Source organism: Onthophagus taurus, chromosome 7 (assembly GCF_036711975.1).
Source record: "Onthophagus taurus isolate NC chromosome 7, IU_Otau_3.0, whole genome shotgun sequence".
Lineage (NCBI taxonomy): Eukaryota > Metazoa > Arthropoda > Insecta > Coleoptera > Scarabaeidae > Onthophagus > Onthophagus taurus.
In genome coordinates this window covers 36809296-36825333 of record NC_091972.1, presented here as the reverse complement: position 1 = coordinate 36825333, position 16038 = coordinate 36809296, and the positions used below count along the sequence as shown (strand labels likewise).

General features: G+C 34.2%; 1 protein-coding gene across 1 annotated transcript; it reads right to left on the bottom strand.

Annotated features, from left to right (window-relative positions):
• Positions 1-7552: 7552 nt before the first annotated feature.
• LOC139430495 (uncharacterized) lies at positions 7553-16038 on the bottom strand. Its single transcript, XM_071197556.1, has 4 exons — positions 15963-16038; positions 8930-8995; positions 8781-8870; positions 7553-8466 (listed from the first exon to the last, which is right to left on the bottom strand). The coding sequence occupies exons 1-4, from the start codon at positions 16036-16038 to the stop codon at positions 7553-7555; spliced, it is 1146 nt and encodes a 381-aa protein (XP_071053657.1).

Genomic DNA, 16038 nt, shown 5'->3' with positions numbered 1-16038 from the left:
TTTGCGTTTACTTATTTAGACCGTTTTTCCTTAATTCAACTGAAATTTGTTTGCTTTTAAATCTAATAATAGCAGTTTTCTTCGTGATATAAAACGAGAACGAAACTGAAAGAACGAAAGAAAATAAATAGACATAAATAAGAAGGGGGAGATCTCAGAAAGAAAATGTTGCCAATTAATGTGAGCGAGTTTTCAAAGCGTTCAGATTTTGTTGTTCTTTATACAGAGAGTGGTTGTGTCGTTGTCGTTTTATTTCTTTTTGCTCGTGACCACCGGACACTTTCGTCGTCCCACGATTTCAAAGATAAAAGGAAACCTTCGAAATGGACCGAAATGTATTTTGGGATTCAAAATGTAGAACAGTTTATGCACGCAACAAACGTGTAGTAGTAGTACGTGGGATGTTTTGTTCGTTTCAGTTTATGTGTGTATTTCAAGCGTTTCAAAAAAATAAACACAAATCAAGTTAAATATTGATAAAACAAAATTTTCCTATTTCACAACACAATTAAATTTTTAATTTTTGTTTATTAGCCTTTTGCTTTGGATTGTCGATAAAATTTCAAAAAAATGATGCGGTTAAAACAAAAATTGTTCAACATCGATAAAATATAACAATTTTAAGAACATTATTGCACGAAATGAATATCGTATAAAACGTTACTTCCCAGCTTTAGTGTCGAGGTGCATAAACTACTTTTTCAAAAACTGCTAGTCACAATCGCTATAATGATGTACACAAACTTGATGTATGTTAAGAACTAACAACTGTTAGTGAAATTTTGCATCTTTGTAAGTGGAGTTTCGCCCAACAGAATTTTGTAATAAGAACATTGCATACTAATAAGCAGTAATAAGCTACTGGGCTGCAAGAAATCTTCTTTATTTCACAAAAATTTTGTTTCGTGTGCCGCGCTAGATCTTTTGTCTTATTTTTTTAATTTATCGTATACTTTATTATTTACAGACTCCATCTATTTCAATTTCTGAGTTTTACAAATTCTTTTTATTACAACTTCTGAAAATGTCATGATTTCAAGCCAATTTTGGAAGAGTTAGTATCACAAAACAGCTTATTTTTAGACATTTTTTGATCTAATTAATTCCAAGGTAATATTGTGATAAGTTTGATGTTTTTCCTTCCGTTAACTCGTTTAATTAATTTTTCAGGTAACAATTTCTCCCTTCCCGAACAGTGGAAGGAGAACCAATTTTTGACCAATCTCAGTATTGTCAGTACATTTGATGAATTCTGACACATCTTTTACGAGCAACTCATGAAGTACCTCAGTAGTATCTCAGCAGCGGTTCTGATTGAGATCATGAATGACAGAAGGTTACATGCTTTTGTACTTTTTCACATTTACAAACTTTTCGATATAAAATTCACTCTACGTCACATTACGAATCCGGAACTATGAGACAATTTGTTTCTGGTCTTCGACAGATGCTTATAAGGTATTAAATTAAAGCATGATCTTGCTTATGTTGATGTTTCTGCAATTTTGCAACATTTTAAGACTGTTTCGGAATGAAGTATCTCATGTGTACTGCAAGTTTTGATGATAAATAAGATGACTAATAAGTGTTTTATTAAGATAATTTATATCTACTTAATTTAGGTGTTGGGTGAACAATCATGGTGCTACCAGGTTATAAACACAGGGTGCTTGTAACTCTAAGAAACGCCAAATTTCATAAAGTTCTTGTGCAGTATGAGTACTTCTACCAAAGACATCTTTATTATTAATGAAATTTTATTCCCATAAATTGTTGTGTTTTTGATGTAACCGCTATCATTAATTAAATATACATAAAAAATAAGCTTTTGTATTTACAAGCACCTGAGTAACCAACTAAATTAAAAAATAAAAAAAATAAATAGAATAAATAATTTTCATATTGAAAACATCTTTGGTAACATCTGAACTACAAAACATGATCACAGTTTAACTTCTAAAATGAAACTAAAAAACTAACAATCGTTTAAAAATTCCCTAAAATATTTAGGACTCCGTATTTTCAATACATTGATTCAATACAATTTTAGAAGATTCAAACGAAACAATATTTTCTCTGATTTCTAGGCAAATCGTTTTGACCGTCACCTGGTGCCTCAGGAGGTGCTATCTTTAAAATTCTGAAAATAGAAAATACCGCTTCTTATCTCTCTTGGTTAATTCGATTTCTCAGATCTGTCACGAAGAAGTGGTTGTTAAAAATGTTTGGCCAATCGTTTCAAAAAAGCAATTCTCTCTAGATGATCTGCGTCAGCACATGACTGATGAATGCGTTTGTTAACGACATATCCACAATTCTATAAAACAGAGCCATTGGCCAACGTTGTGTTCTTCTACTACAGCAGTATTTACCGCTCCTTTCGTCTACAGCATCTACACCAGACTTTGTATTAATAAATTTCAGGCAAGTCTTCATCTTGTTTCGACTGATGCATTAAAGAAATAATGACGACTGGTTTATTTTTCTTCGACACTCTAAAAATCAATTATTTGTAAAGCCCAAGAAATTCTTTGGATATTTTCCGTTAGTATCTTTTCATAGTTCCAACGTAAGTATATTTTTAAGAAGATAGCCTGTAACCTCTATTGAAGAGGAACAATTATCACTGATGATATTTCTGTTGGTTCCAAATAGTGACTTGCAAAGGTGAATAGCAGCTTGCGTTGGAATAAAAAACCGTTTTTCCTCATCTGTGATATTCTCTAATGAGTCGGTGCCTTTGCCACAATAAATATATGTGTTATATAGGCAATGAGTTCGCATCAGCAATGCATTAGACTTTTAAACAATATTTTACAGGTTTACTCCGTAAATACATTTTAAATTTGCATCTACCTCTAAAGCCGTCAATAGTTACATTAACTCCTTGACGATTGTAGCTTGATCTGTTTTTATTCTCGTCATTCTCTCTTTGTGAGTATCGAACCTCAATCAAGAAATGCAAATGTTTTCACTGACATCACCAGGCGAAACATTTCGCGGCCAGTCCTATCTATTGAAAAAATCGATTCAATAGCCTCATTATTAGGTTTGAAGGTAGCAGAAGCCCCAGATTTTATGCGATCTTAATTGACATATTACCAAATTCCTGAATTTTCAAATTGGTTATACTAATTAACCAATCGAATCTGGTGAAAAAGATTTGCTCCCTTGCTTCAAGTGGTTCAATTTGTAACAAAATGAAACTACCGAGAAATAAATTTTTCTCGGTAGTTTCAGTATGTTGTGGTGTTCTAACTTTTCGGCTTGGTTTAATGACAGCTCATTTGTATCTGTTCTTTTCATAGAATATTTTTTCTTTTTGGTCATCACGTTTACTATCACAAAGTTTACGCACTGTTTCGTGATATGACAGCATTCGCAATAGAAATAGTTCTCTCATTATCACTATCTTCAAACCATCTTTGTACGGTTTCCTCAAAGTCAGGATCTGTAGGTCTAATCCTTTTTTGATTGTTTTATATAATTGTTAATTAGGATTTTTGTTCGTACACTTGCCTTACCTCCAAATCGATGTCTATTGTAGCTTAACCCTACCGTGGTAAGCTACTGAATACCGCGCGTTAGCTGCTAGAACACCAAGGACTTCACAATGCCGGTTAAGGGTTAATAAAACAGTGTCATACTTCTCTGTAATAGCTAAGCCGAGGTTGCTTATAGCCAAGGCAATATGTCACCATATTGGTACATTGACCTAACACTAGCACTATTATTAGAACTAATACTTGTCCTAGAATTAGAAACTTTCAAGTGAAGCCGTGCTTGCCGTCTTCTGCGTGATAATCATAGTGCGCTAATATGCAACAAGGCTACTAAATGTTGGCCCCAATGTTTTAGGAACTTAGACATGCTTTGCAAGGTTTAAATAATGATATGATTATTGGAAACTGAAGAAATACATATTTGTTTCCTCCAGGACATTTGCAAATCGGTTGCCATCCGTTGCAAAAACTATGTTGTTATTACTTCCTTAGTCCATGTTTATTATAAAAGGTTTTGATGAAAACCATCTTATGATTGAGTTGCTGAATAGATCACCCGAAAAAATATATAACCAACATAGACAAAAAGGCTTGAAGAATATCATAGATAACAGTGATCTCTAACAAAGAGATTTCCTGATGCACTGAGCGTTGTTCATCCTTCAGAATGTATCTCTGTAATCTATTTAGGAAAAAATTGAAAACTTTAGACACTTTAAACTCTTGAAGCTTTCATGCATCACTTTGAAAACTAATACACTGCTGGATAAAATGAACTCACTACGACATGAGTGTATGTGGCGAGGAGAAGGAGAGAGATTTGTAAGTTGTAAGTAACAGTACTCTAATTTTCCCGTTTGATTATGGCTCTGTAATGTTTTAGGAGATATCCCAGCTTCGAAGCTTGCATATAACTTTTACTTTTTTTGTAGGCATTTCTGGCATTTTCTAGCTTCTTATACAGGGTGTCCGCTGAGGTATCCGAGAAACTTTGTATATGAATTCTATAATTAATTTTAAGCACAAATGATTCTATTCACTTTTCTCGAATTCCAAACGGTTGTTGAGATATCGAGGTTTGAAGTTGACAGATCGTATGAATAGGATGCTAAACAGTACAACACATTGCTAGGTTGGCTATGGAAAAGTTGCGGTTTATTTTAATAAAAGTTTAATGACACTGCAAATATTAAAGCTGCTCAATGTGACCACCGCCTTGTGCAATGCATAATTCAATCCTTTGTCTAAGCTCTCGTTTCCAGTTGTAGTTCTCCATATTGTTTTTTACCTCTCGAAACGCTGCATGAATGTTTTGTATCTCTATTATTAGGCTTTCCCGTTGAATACGTAAGTGTCTTCACATGTCCCCACATGAAAAAATCTAGTGGGGTGAGATCCGGAGATCGCGGTGGCCAAGCAATGGGACCACCACGACCTATCCATCGATTTGGATACTGTTCATTGAGGAAATTCGTGACAATTCTTGCATAATGGGCGGGAGCACCATCATGTAAAAAGAACATTGTTTTTCTAATTTGAATAGGAATGTCCTCAAGTAATAGAGGTAGATCGTTCTCCAAAAAAGCCTGATACATTTCGCTGTTCAAATTTACGTCGAAAAAATGCGGTCCAATAACAACATTATTAATTATTCCAGCCCAAACGTTTACGGAGAATCGACTCTTGAAATGGGTTTCTCGAACAGCATGAGGGTTTTTGAATTTCCGCACATGTTCGTTATGAAAATTGTTGATTCCATCTCTAGTAAATGTAGCTTCGTCACAAAAAAGAGTTCTTGAAAGAGTATCCAGATAATTTCTCCACCATTTACAAAGGCGAACTCTTTGGGGAAGATCCTCGGGAAGAAGTTGTTGTACTGGTTGGTAATGATAGGGATGCAGTCCGTTTTCCCGCAAAGTGTCATGCACAGCCGTCCTAGCTTGTCCAGTAAGTACAGAAATTCTTCTCGTACTAGTACCATCATCATTTTCAACAGCCTGAAGCACTTCTGCAGCATTGTTTCTTCGCATAATTTCTCTTTCACAAGTCGATTTAGGGAACGCACCTCTTAATCGAAGAGTTGTGAAGACTCTACCGAAGGTTTGCTTGTCTGTAAGACGGCGGTTTGGGCACTACCGTTGCAATATCCCTACACGAAAACCATGTCCGCATATTCTTCATGTGGATAAGTTGCAGGCATGATTTTAGCACAATTCATAACAATGATGACAATTAATGACCTGAATGTCAACAATTTTATTCTAATATCAATTAAATTATTCAATTACCTAGCAACATATTATTTACTGTTTAGTATCTATCATAGAAAAATAAATATAAATATATATATATAGAAGCATTACTCCCCACGATTTTTTCGGTCAAATTGATTTCAACGCCTCTAGTGGTCTGTGGTACCTACTACTTTTAATAAAGCGCGAAATTTAAAAGTATTTTTATTCAGTTAATGGTTATTAATTATTGATTTCAAACTTCCACCAGTCAACATGAAAATGATACCTTTACTGTTATCATTTTCATGTTGACTGGTGAAAATTTGAACAAATTTAAGAAATAAAGGCAAATTAAACGCATTTGTGCACAAAATTTATAATTTATTTCTTCGTTTTTTGTATATATTACTTGCTTGAGCAATAATGTTATTTTTGGTTAGTGTACTCCATATTTTTCCTTTCAACACTTGATTAATTTTTTTACAAAAATTAAATAATAATAATCGTATAAACAAATTTAAAATATACTCAATTACATCTTCTTTATGATGGCATAAAAATGTAAAAGAGACTCTTTGTTTCAAATAATGTTTTACGGTTCTCGCTAAATGTAGTGTACTAAAGTAGTTGTCTAATACATAAGAAATTATGTGATAACATTTTTTTAGTGACTCTAGAAACGTCGGAAGGCAGTAGACCAATTTTGCGTTTCCGTACCGTTTCGCTGTAATAAACCTATTTTCGCTTGAATTTTTGTCCGGACTCTTATTAATTATATGGTTAACACAAAATTTGCAATTAAACTGTTTTATCGTTTTTCGCGCTACATAACCGGCTACATATGTAAATACAGAAATTTGTAACGGGTGATCTTCAATAATATTGGGGGGTATATACCATAAAGGTTCTTCTTCAAACAAATTTTCTTGCTCTTTTAAATCGTTTAAAAAAGCTGTTGGCTTTAATAAATTGAGGTTATCATCTCCTTCGCAGTTTGCTCCCCTTAGATGAGGGGACAATATTTTTCTCACTAATAAGGATTTAAAGGAATCCGCAAATCCCTGGCAAGTTGGGTTTACGTTTCGACCCCGCATTTGTCGTATTTGTCCAAACAAATTTTCGAGAGGGTCTTGGTTCACCTGCCTCTGTATAAAGAAAGGAATTTTCTTTTCTTCCATGTTATGGGAAATCATTAAAAATCCTTTTAATGTTATTATCCAATTTTTAAGGGAGGGCTTCGAAATACATATTTTGTAGTTGCTTAATGGCATCTAAAAAAATTGAAGCATATATATCATAATACTATAAATTACATTTTGATTGGAATACCTCTCCAGAAGTTGCGGTGTTCGCTGGATTTGGTAGCAACTAACTTTAGCGGTTTACCCTCCGTATTGTATCTTAGAGAGCCATTAATGGAGTCAAACAGATTATCAAAAAATTTCAATATTTGCGCCGTTTCGATGGCGTCCTTAGGCATTGTCACGGAGCCATCCCTGCTTACTTCATCTGCAAAGAATTTAAAAAAATAAGTTTGTACTTAGAGAACTTCAATTGCGACTTGCAACAATAAATAGTATTTTATATTTGTAATATTTACTTACTATTTCTTGCCATCATTGACATGGTTGCCGCCATTGTGTGACTAAATATTTGAGTACAATTCGAAACTTTCATTTTTTGAAGTTTCTCTTTCATTACATGTTCTTCTGTAATTTTTCTTATGGCGCGTAAATCACCACTGGAAACGTCTATGTAATATGCATTTTGGATATGCTTCCAGTTAGCTCTCAATTTTATACTTTTATCCTTACACTATACAAGATTTTTGTTCAGTAATTGTTTCCTGATACCTTTTAATAAGTGAGGAGGGTCGTATAGCGCAATAATCCTTCGATTGTTGACAGAAAAAGTATTCTCATTTTCAGTGTAGTTTGGAGACAATTTTCTCGAGATATTTATTGCCGACTGATTTGTTGTTGCTTGATCACAAACAGTGCCAATTACCTCTAACCCACAGCTATCCAAACGACAAATGATTTCTTTAATAAGTTGAGCTAGCGTATGGCTTTTTACTCCGCCACATGCAAACAGGTAAGCTATTGGCTGTTTGAATTTTTTAATGATACCCTGTATCATAAAAACAAGGACACGATCTGCAATTTGCGTACTACGTTGCTTTCCCATGTCTTCAAAGCCAACAAAAGCATCTAATTTTCGGTTGTAGCTAATATTAACGTCTAAAAAGACTTCATCAAACATCAATACGCATATGCGATGCTCTTTTTTGAGTTTGCGGACTTCAGATGTTAAATTTTCGTATATTATTTCATTATTCAGACCAGCCCGAATTGGTATCATTTGTAGTAGCCTTGTGATGGTGCCCCGAGATGGCAGTGAAAAAAACGTGCTCAGAAAGCGGTAACTTCTGCCCGATTGCTTATAAAGCGATAACGCAAACAATTTATCCTGCATTGAGTAGCGGCGTCCTCTCGGTTTGTACTTAGAGAACTTCAATTGCGACTTGCAAAAATTAAGAACAGTTGGATTAATGTTGTCAAAAAAATGCAGGGGGTTGTTCTTTAGCATTTCATTTGCTTTATGCAACCGTGCCTTAAGGGAACAATTTCGGTTTCGAAGCGCGATGGTTTGTCTTTTCAACTTTCTCAAATTGTTCATTACGTTGGGATTTCCAATTTGAGGTTTACTTGATAAACGTTGCAAGTAAGCTGCAACAATAAAAAAACAAAGATAGGAATTGTAAAGTGATAAGGATTGGTTTAAATACTTTTTTTGCAATAAATTATAGTATTAAAGTTAAAAAGCAGCTGATGTAAAATTACAAAATTAAACATTTTACATTTCTGCTTTATTTATTTCAGTGACTTAATTCTCAAAATTCTTAACAATTGTTTTAAATATAAAAAAATTATATTAACACTGCTATTAATATTAAATACATCAACTCTACGACTAATTCAAATTGGAAACAGTTATTGACGTACAGGATAATTTTAACGAAGAAGTTACACTGTTTACTTACAAATCATTTTTCTTTTCTTGTGTCCTGACTTTATTGTTCGAGTTGTGGTTATTGACAACATAGGCCGAAGTAGATTTTCTGCTGAAGTTTCTGTAATGAAAAAAATAAAATAAAATAAAATGTGGGTTCTCAATTATTTGAAAAAATACCTTCTTGAGACATTTCTGTGATGGATGGAGACAATTTCCTGGTATCAATAACCTCTGGGGGTAGTTCTGAAAATAATGAATATTTTATCATTTATAAAGTACAATGTTATACAAATTCTGGTATTGATTATATGCATTACGTACCTAACGGTGCTGGTAACATTAATGATGGTATTGACATTGCAGAAATAAAGTGATTTGAGGTATGATCACTTTGTTTAAAGTGTACATGGCAAACTCTGTAGTTACGATATAGTCTAGCAGGATCTATGTCCAAAAGTGCAGCATTACCAGAAGCAATAATCCATTTCTTCAGTCGTTCCAGTTGTTTATCTGGGTTAGGAAAACGGTGTCGAGGAGAATTCTTATCAAAACAGCCCTTAATAGAGCACGGGCAATATCCACCTCCCATTATTCTATAATTTAAAGTGAAAAAAATAGTAATATATCTTTTTAATTTATTTATATAGTATCGTTTATTACCTTTTTACACTAAAGAAGTATTCACAAAATAAACAAAAAGAAATGTTTTTTAAACTTAAAACTGAACTTAACTATCCACTACAACTAAAACTTAACAAAAACTACTAAAGTACACTATAAAACATACGATTGAAAACACGAAAAAAATAGAATCATCAACGAAAGCTAGCTAAATAGGACTTTTTGTTTTCACTTCGTTTTGTCTGCAACAAAACGCATGCACTTTCGACTCTTCAGAGTACCACGAGAAAAAATGAAAGGAATTTTGAAATTTCATTTCAAAACGTCATTTCATTTCTTTCAAAATGGCCAAAATGGCGGCAAACCGCGGTACTTTGTAAATCACGAAGCAATTTGTGCTTACAGTGCCATCTAGCTGTCCGTGGTACCCACTAAATATCTGTCTTTTTTTATACGTATTGAATTAACACACCGTGTATCTATCCATACGATCTGGTAACTTCAAATATCGATATCTCAACAACCGTTTGGAATTCGAGAAAAGTGAATAGAATCATTTATGCTTAAAATTGATCATAGAATTCATATACGAAGTTTCACGGATACCTCAGCGGACACCCTGTATACCCTGTTTTGTTCACTTAGGTTTCATTGATTTCGACCTCTTTCTTTTCTCTGGATTCTTCCTAATTTTTTACTTATTTTGGGTTCATTCTTTCTCCTCTGTATAACTTCTACCGACTTATTTTCAGCTCTTTATGGTTTTTGTCTTGCATTTTCACTCTTTATGTTTTATACGAGCCATAAGATTGGTTTGAATCAATCTTCTTGAACTTCACTTATACTTTATACAGACACAAGAACAGGTTGGCTCTTGGGATACTCTCCAAGAAAAATCAAAGTACAAGTCTATACAAGTCAGTAACAGTGAATTCCAATAAAAAATTTTTTAAATGTTAACTTGATAAGATCTGGAATAATTATTAAAATTAAATCCCAGATGAATATGAAATGTAGAATGACCGGAGCTAGATTATTAATATACAAGATTACTTGAATATTCATTGCGGGTGTATCCATTAATGTGTAAATATTCATATGCATTTCTAGAGATATTGACTCAATCGACTATGGTTTCAAGCTTTAATTAATAATACAAGATTTCCTTGAAATAGAACATATCGTACAGGTGTAATATCGTGTTAAATATATCTTGTTAATAGTAACAAATTAATTCTAAAATGTCGTAGTTGACAAAATAAACGTTAAAAAATAAATAAGAATTCAATAAGATAGATAAAACATTAAAAAAAAACGTAAATTTCTTTAGAACTTAATTAAGACAAGAAAAGCTTCGACGTAATGTCGGTAATTAGATGTCGACGACGTCAACGACGCCTTGCAATCTTTAACAACTATAATAAACTATTAATTAAAGTTACGTTTTCAATAGTGTACTTTGTCCAAACTTCAAAAACACGCGAGTTTTCTAAAACTTTGTAGAAAACTTTTCCAGTCTAGATCGGAGCAAAGGCGTGCAACGACGACGTCGATTTCAAAAGCAGATAAGGTTTCCGTGTGAAGGTCGGTCTAGTTTTTAAATCCGGTAACTACGCTGTTATGAAGAGCCCGGACTAGACGCCTTTCGCAAAAAGGACGTTCCTTTGATCCCCATAGTTGGAAAAAAACCGCTTCGTGCTCCTGGAGATTAAATCTGCCCCAATGAAAGCCTCCGCGTTACTCGGTGGTCAAAAAGGTATTCCTCACTCAAGTTATTTGACGAGAAATGTGTTTTAAGTGTGCTAATAACCATATCCAATTATTTGTGGTCATCAGATCAAAGTTAATAATTCTCTTTTAGAATTAAAACGTAATTCAGTAATTCAGTAACATTGTAACTAAAAATTTGAAATTCACTTGACTTTGGAATGTACCCGCATCGCAGTTACCCTCTCCGTGTTTACTAAAATCCTTCCTTTACCTTATATTACTGCAAATTGAAACTGGAGTAAATGCCAAGCCGAGATTGCTTCACGTATTTTGTTCAGGGACGTGTATCTAGGAGAGAAGGAAATTTGGCAGAGGCGCAACAGCCCCGAAAATCCCCCAGGAAATATTCCATGTCAAGTAAATCGAAATTTGAGCATGGATTCTCATCAAAGTGTTGTTGACTGTCCGGAGCAATGATTATTCGGAAACTCTTGCGGTAACACTGGTCATCTTGGCGGTGGCGGTGCAACCGTGGTGGCAATTATGTTAGCCCCCAGAAACTCGTCGCGTGTGTATATTAAATGGAAATTGGTCGGCCACAGATTGGGAGGACGCTGCGAAGAGCGAAGACCGGAAATGTAGGAACTTAACCGATACGGCAAATTGGAATGTCCTGGACGATTTCCTGAACTGATTTGCACCTCCGATTGCCGATAGGGTTCGTCATTAAACGTGGACGGTCCTTTATTACAGATATAGCAATCTACATAACTTCCCGCCGTTAATGGTTGTGTAGATGTTATCGACTATGGAGAAAAACAAACAATTTTCAAATGTGTTATTAGGAGGAAATTACCATCTATAAGAATAGATTGGCTTTAAATGAAGTCTGTTTTTGTGTAGTGGTCAAATTGATGTGATTATTAAATATTACGATGTTGTTATCGTTGGTAATTAAAATCGTATATACGAATTTCATATCAAACTAATAACAGTTATGACCATGAAAGATTGTTGAAAGATTACTTACTGGAGAAGGTGCTGATTAGAGACAGACTTTTCTATCCACATTGCTTAATCTATAATAACTAGTTTGGATTTAGAGAAGAGTGAGTAGTTGTAATGGTGATTAGGAATAAGAAAACGAAAAATAATAACCTTGTGATATAACTAATGCACGTTATGGAACAAATTCCTTGATAAAACATCCAACCCGGCTTGACGTAGTAACACAAGAAAAAACTCACTCTTTGAGCGAGAGAAAAATGGTCGCAAATAGACACTGTGCGTAAATAGTGTATAAGAAAAAAATATATAAGAAAATAATAGAGAAACAGTACCTACGTTTAGGTGAATCATTTTATAAAAAAGCGTGTTATACACTAGTTATGGCTTCTATAGTAAATACTTGTATAATTTCGGGAAAGCATTGTTAATAACGCAGTGGTATAGTTACATGAGGACCTTATTTTGCTACTTTCTAATATATGAAGTAACTACAACATTATGATTCGGAAACAGTGTGTGAGAAAATGTTGATAAGGATATATGATAATAAGCAGAAATTAATTTATAAGTTAGAAATAAATTCAGTTAAATTTAAGGTGAGGTTACCTTATTCAAAATAATCGGAGTAAGATGAAGCATTCTTGACTTGCTTGTGAAACAGGCTATTCCGATGGCGAGGAGACATGCAGATTTGGTGTAAAACTAAAGTTAGTGGGGGTAGTCGGCCGATCTGCAGACTTCTTCATCGTGATCGACAAATTCTGGTGAAAGGGTGGAGAGCTTAATGTTTGCAAATTGCATGACGATGGGCATTGTATGACGTTGCGATAGTCGCGAATGTATTTTATATTTTGCCCAACACTATTGTAGGAATTTGGCTAGGTTTTTTTTAAAGGTTAGTAAAGGTTAGTAATAATATTAGTTTGCATATTTCACAATAATAAACGTTGCACAAAAATATTTTCAAACAATTCTACACACCGTCATCTGCGCGTCTTTACTCCTCTCAATCGTCTCAACTACCAATCGTTAATCAAGAAAAATTTAACCTCTTTTCTTATGAGATAATCGATCCCTACACTATAATATGTAAAGAACCAGAAGCTAATTATTTCTTTTTAGTTTTTTGTGTTTGATATCCACCTTTCCATTCTACATTCTGGAAGCGTAGAATTATAAGCACTGACTATCAGATCTATTCTATTATCATGCCAGTTTGTAACGATTAGTTTATTAGCAACATCTATGTAATAGTCATAGAAACCTTCTTTTCTACCACATTTAAAGGCATTATGAGACACTTTTCAATTCTATTTTATTTGATAGTTCCATACCTTTACATCCATACCTTTTCCTGTAAATGAGTTACTAGTTTGTTTTCGTATAAGTTTTATCAGTCCAAGTACAGCAGACTCTCCTACACCAAATGCTAGTTCCCTTATAGTTGGTTTTCTTACTTTTTTTGTGGTTGCCGCATTTTGTTCTTTATTCGCTGAAGTACCACCTGTATTTACATTCTCGTAGTTTTGAAAATTTGTCGCCCCGAGGAAGGTTATTATTATCTGCACAATGGAGATATCTTTTTATCATTTCGAATCTATTTCTTCTCATAGAATTCACTTGTGCCATATTGCAAGATTTGGTTCCTACGAAATCCACATGCTACATCTAGAAGTATGATAAATTAAGTTCACCCTTTTGTGTGCATATAACGTCGTCATTGCTGCCAAAAAAGATATAATACTAATAATCAAGAAAAAGCTCAAAGCAATCCACCGGATTAGAAGAAATGGGTGCTGATTGCATCAGTTTCTCAAAGTTCGGAAATCCAGGAATAAGATCGGATTTTTGCCAGTATCTTTTTTTCGGTAACTTCTTTTGTATTTCTGACAAAGATTCGTTGTCACTATTTGATTCTTCGTCAGTGTCGCTATCACCAGTTGTGAAAGTCCGTCCTTTTTAATTTTCGCCGTAGCTTCCGCTTGAAGTTATTGATGTCGTTGCAGAAATCTTCATTGCTATTATCTTCAGCACCATCATCTGGAGGAGTGACCTCGTCTTCTATTACTTAATTGAGTTCTGCAATTGTGAGGGGTCTGAAATTATTAAAAATTTTTATGGACCCGTTTAGCCCACAGTTGCAATATTGGAACTTTTGAGAAAGTGTTTTTTGTAGTTATCGTATTTATTATTATAGATGATATATGGAGTTGAGAATTGTTAGAGAAATAAATACAAGGCCAAATAATAGATAATATTAGTTTTAAAATAGAAAATGTCATTTACCTTTTACTAGCCATTTTTTACGAAAAAAATGTCTAACTTTTTCTACACGTTTTTTCTCACTAATCAACATGTTTACTGGAAACGTGTTGCTGCTTGCAAAATCACGTCGTGATTAACAACAAAGTGTGGAATAACATGGAACATCTGCAATACACATTAGCAGAATAAATACACTTTAGAGAATATCCGGATGGATATTGGTAACTATGGCAGTCCAAAATTAGGAGCTTCCTTATTTACTAGAAGGAATTAAAACTATCAATCTCAGAGACCTGTTTGAAGGATTCAAGATGAGAAGGAATGGATTCTGCTCTTGCTGTTGTGTGTGGTGTAGTTACATTCAACCTAAAAACGATAACAGGGCACGCTTTTGTGACAAAGACCTTAAATAGCCAAGAGAAGTCAAAATGTCATCTGCGTTTTTACTGGGAACGTTGTTGATTTTGAGTAAAGAGTCTCGCATTACCTGGAAATCATTGAACTTAGATTGATAATCACTGATGCACAGTATTTAGCCATTTTGTAACTGTAAGGAACGATTTATGAAATGGTACTTTTTCAACGTATTAGGGCGGGAGAAAATTTCCTGTTGGCAGTACAGGTATTTACCCAGTATGTCCTCAGCATACGATCTTATTCTCTCGTAAATATTAGTACTTATATGCACTTTCTCAGAACTTTATATGCGGTGTTCGGGAGCGTGGTTTCTCCAAAGTTATAGAAGTTGGATAATCAATATTATAACCACCTAAAAGTAGATACTAACCCAACACTAAGTAAAACTAAATAGGATTGTGCTCCAAGCTTGCCTTGGTCGCTTATCGTAGTTGGCTACTTTTGGAGTTGAGTGATATTAATTGTAAAGCCTCGGTGGCAAGTGATTTCAGCTAATATAAGGATAATGAGTAACCCGAGACCGCTTACGACCGAGGGGCCTCTTATGATTATGGCATTAATTATAATGTACCTAAAATTGATTAACATATAGCAGCGCCTCGGCCTAATAAGATAAAGTCATAGATTATCTGCTCTAAATTTAGCTAAGGTCGCTTGTGGTCGAGGCGCTACAATTAGTTGACCAGTTTCGGGTTAATATGATATAATATGTTGCGTTTCAGCTGGAAACAACCTTGGAAAATGATGGGATAAAGAGCCGCGGTGCTATAGCTAATATCACAGAAACCCCTAATTAATTAACATATAGCAGTGTCTTAGCCACAAGAGACTTCGACTAAGCTTATTATCTGGTTGATCAGTTTTGCGGAGATATGGGACTAATTGCAATGCCTCAGCTTAATAAAGCTAAATCATAGATTTTCTGCTCTAAGATATACTAGTTTTGCGTTGATAAAATATTAATTGTAAAGATGATATCATATCAACCCGATTCTGGTCTACTATTTTATGCCCTTTTATGTACTAAAAGCATCCTGGTTTATTATTCTTTGATTTCTTACACTCCACTATTAGATGTTTACCAGGATAACTGACACAGTGGGGTTCCATAGCGCAATGTCTTTGTTTATGTACGTATGTTTGGCATCTTTGCACCGTGGTGTGCTAAAATCATGTCATCTTTAGCAACCTTTAGCGGGTCTGGATTGTTGATTACGTGGTACCGAATCGATAGATAATGTTACATTTACCTGTTCCGCCTTCAT

Excerpts from the sequence above, each read along its gene's own strand:
- LOC139430495 (XM_071197556.1), bottom strand. The coding sequence starts at position 16,038 with ATGAAGGCGGAACAGGTAAATGTAACATTATCTATCGATTCGGTACCA. Across the intron at positions 8,996-15,962 it reads ACAATCCAGACCCGCTAAAG|AACTACCCCCAGAGGTTATT; the intron begins GTTGCTAAAGAT and ends CATTATTTTCAG. Across the intron at positions 8,871-8,929 it reads CACAGAAATGTCTCAAGAAG|AAACTTCAGCAGAAAATCTA; the intron begins GTATTTTTTCAA and ends TTTTCATTACAG.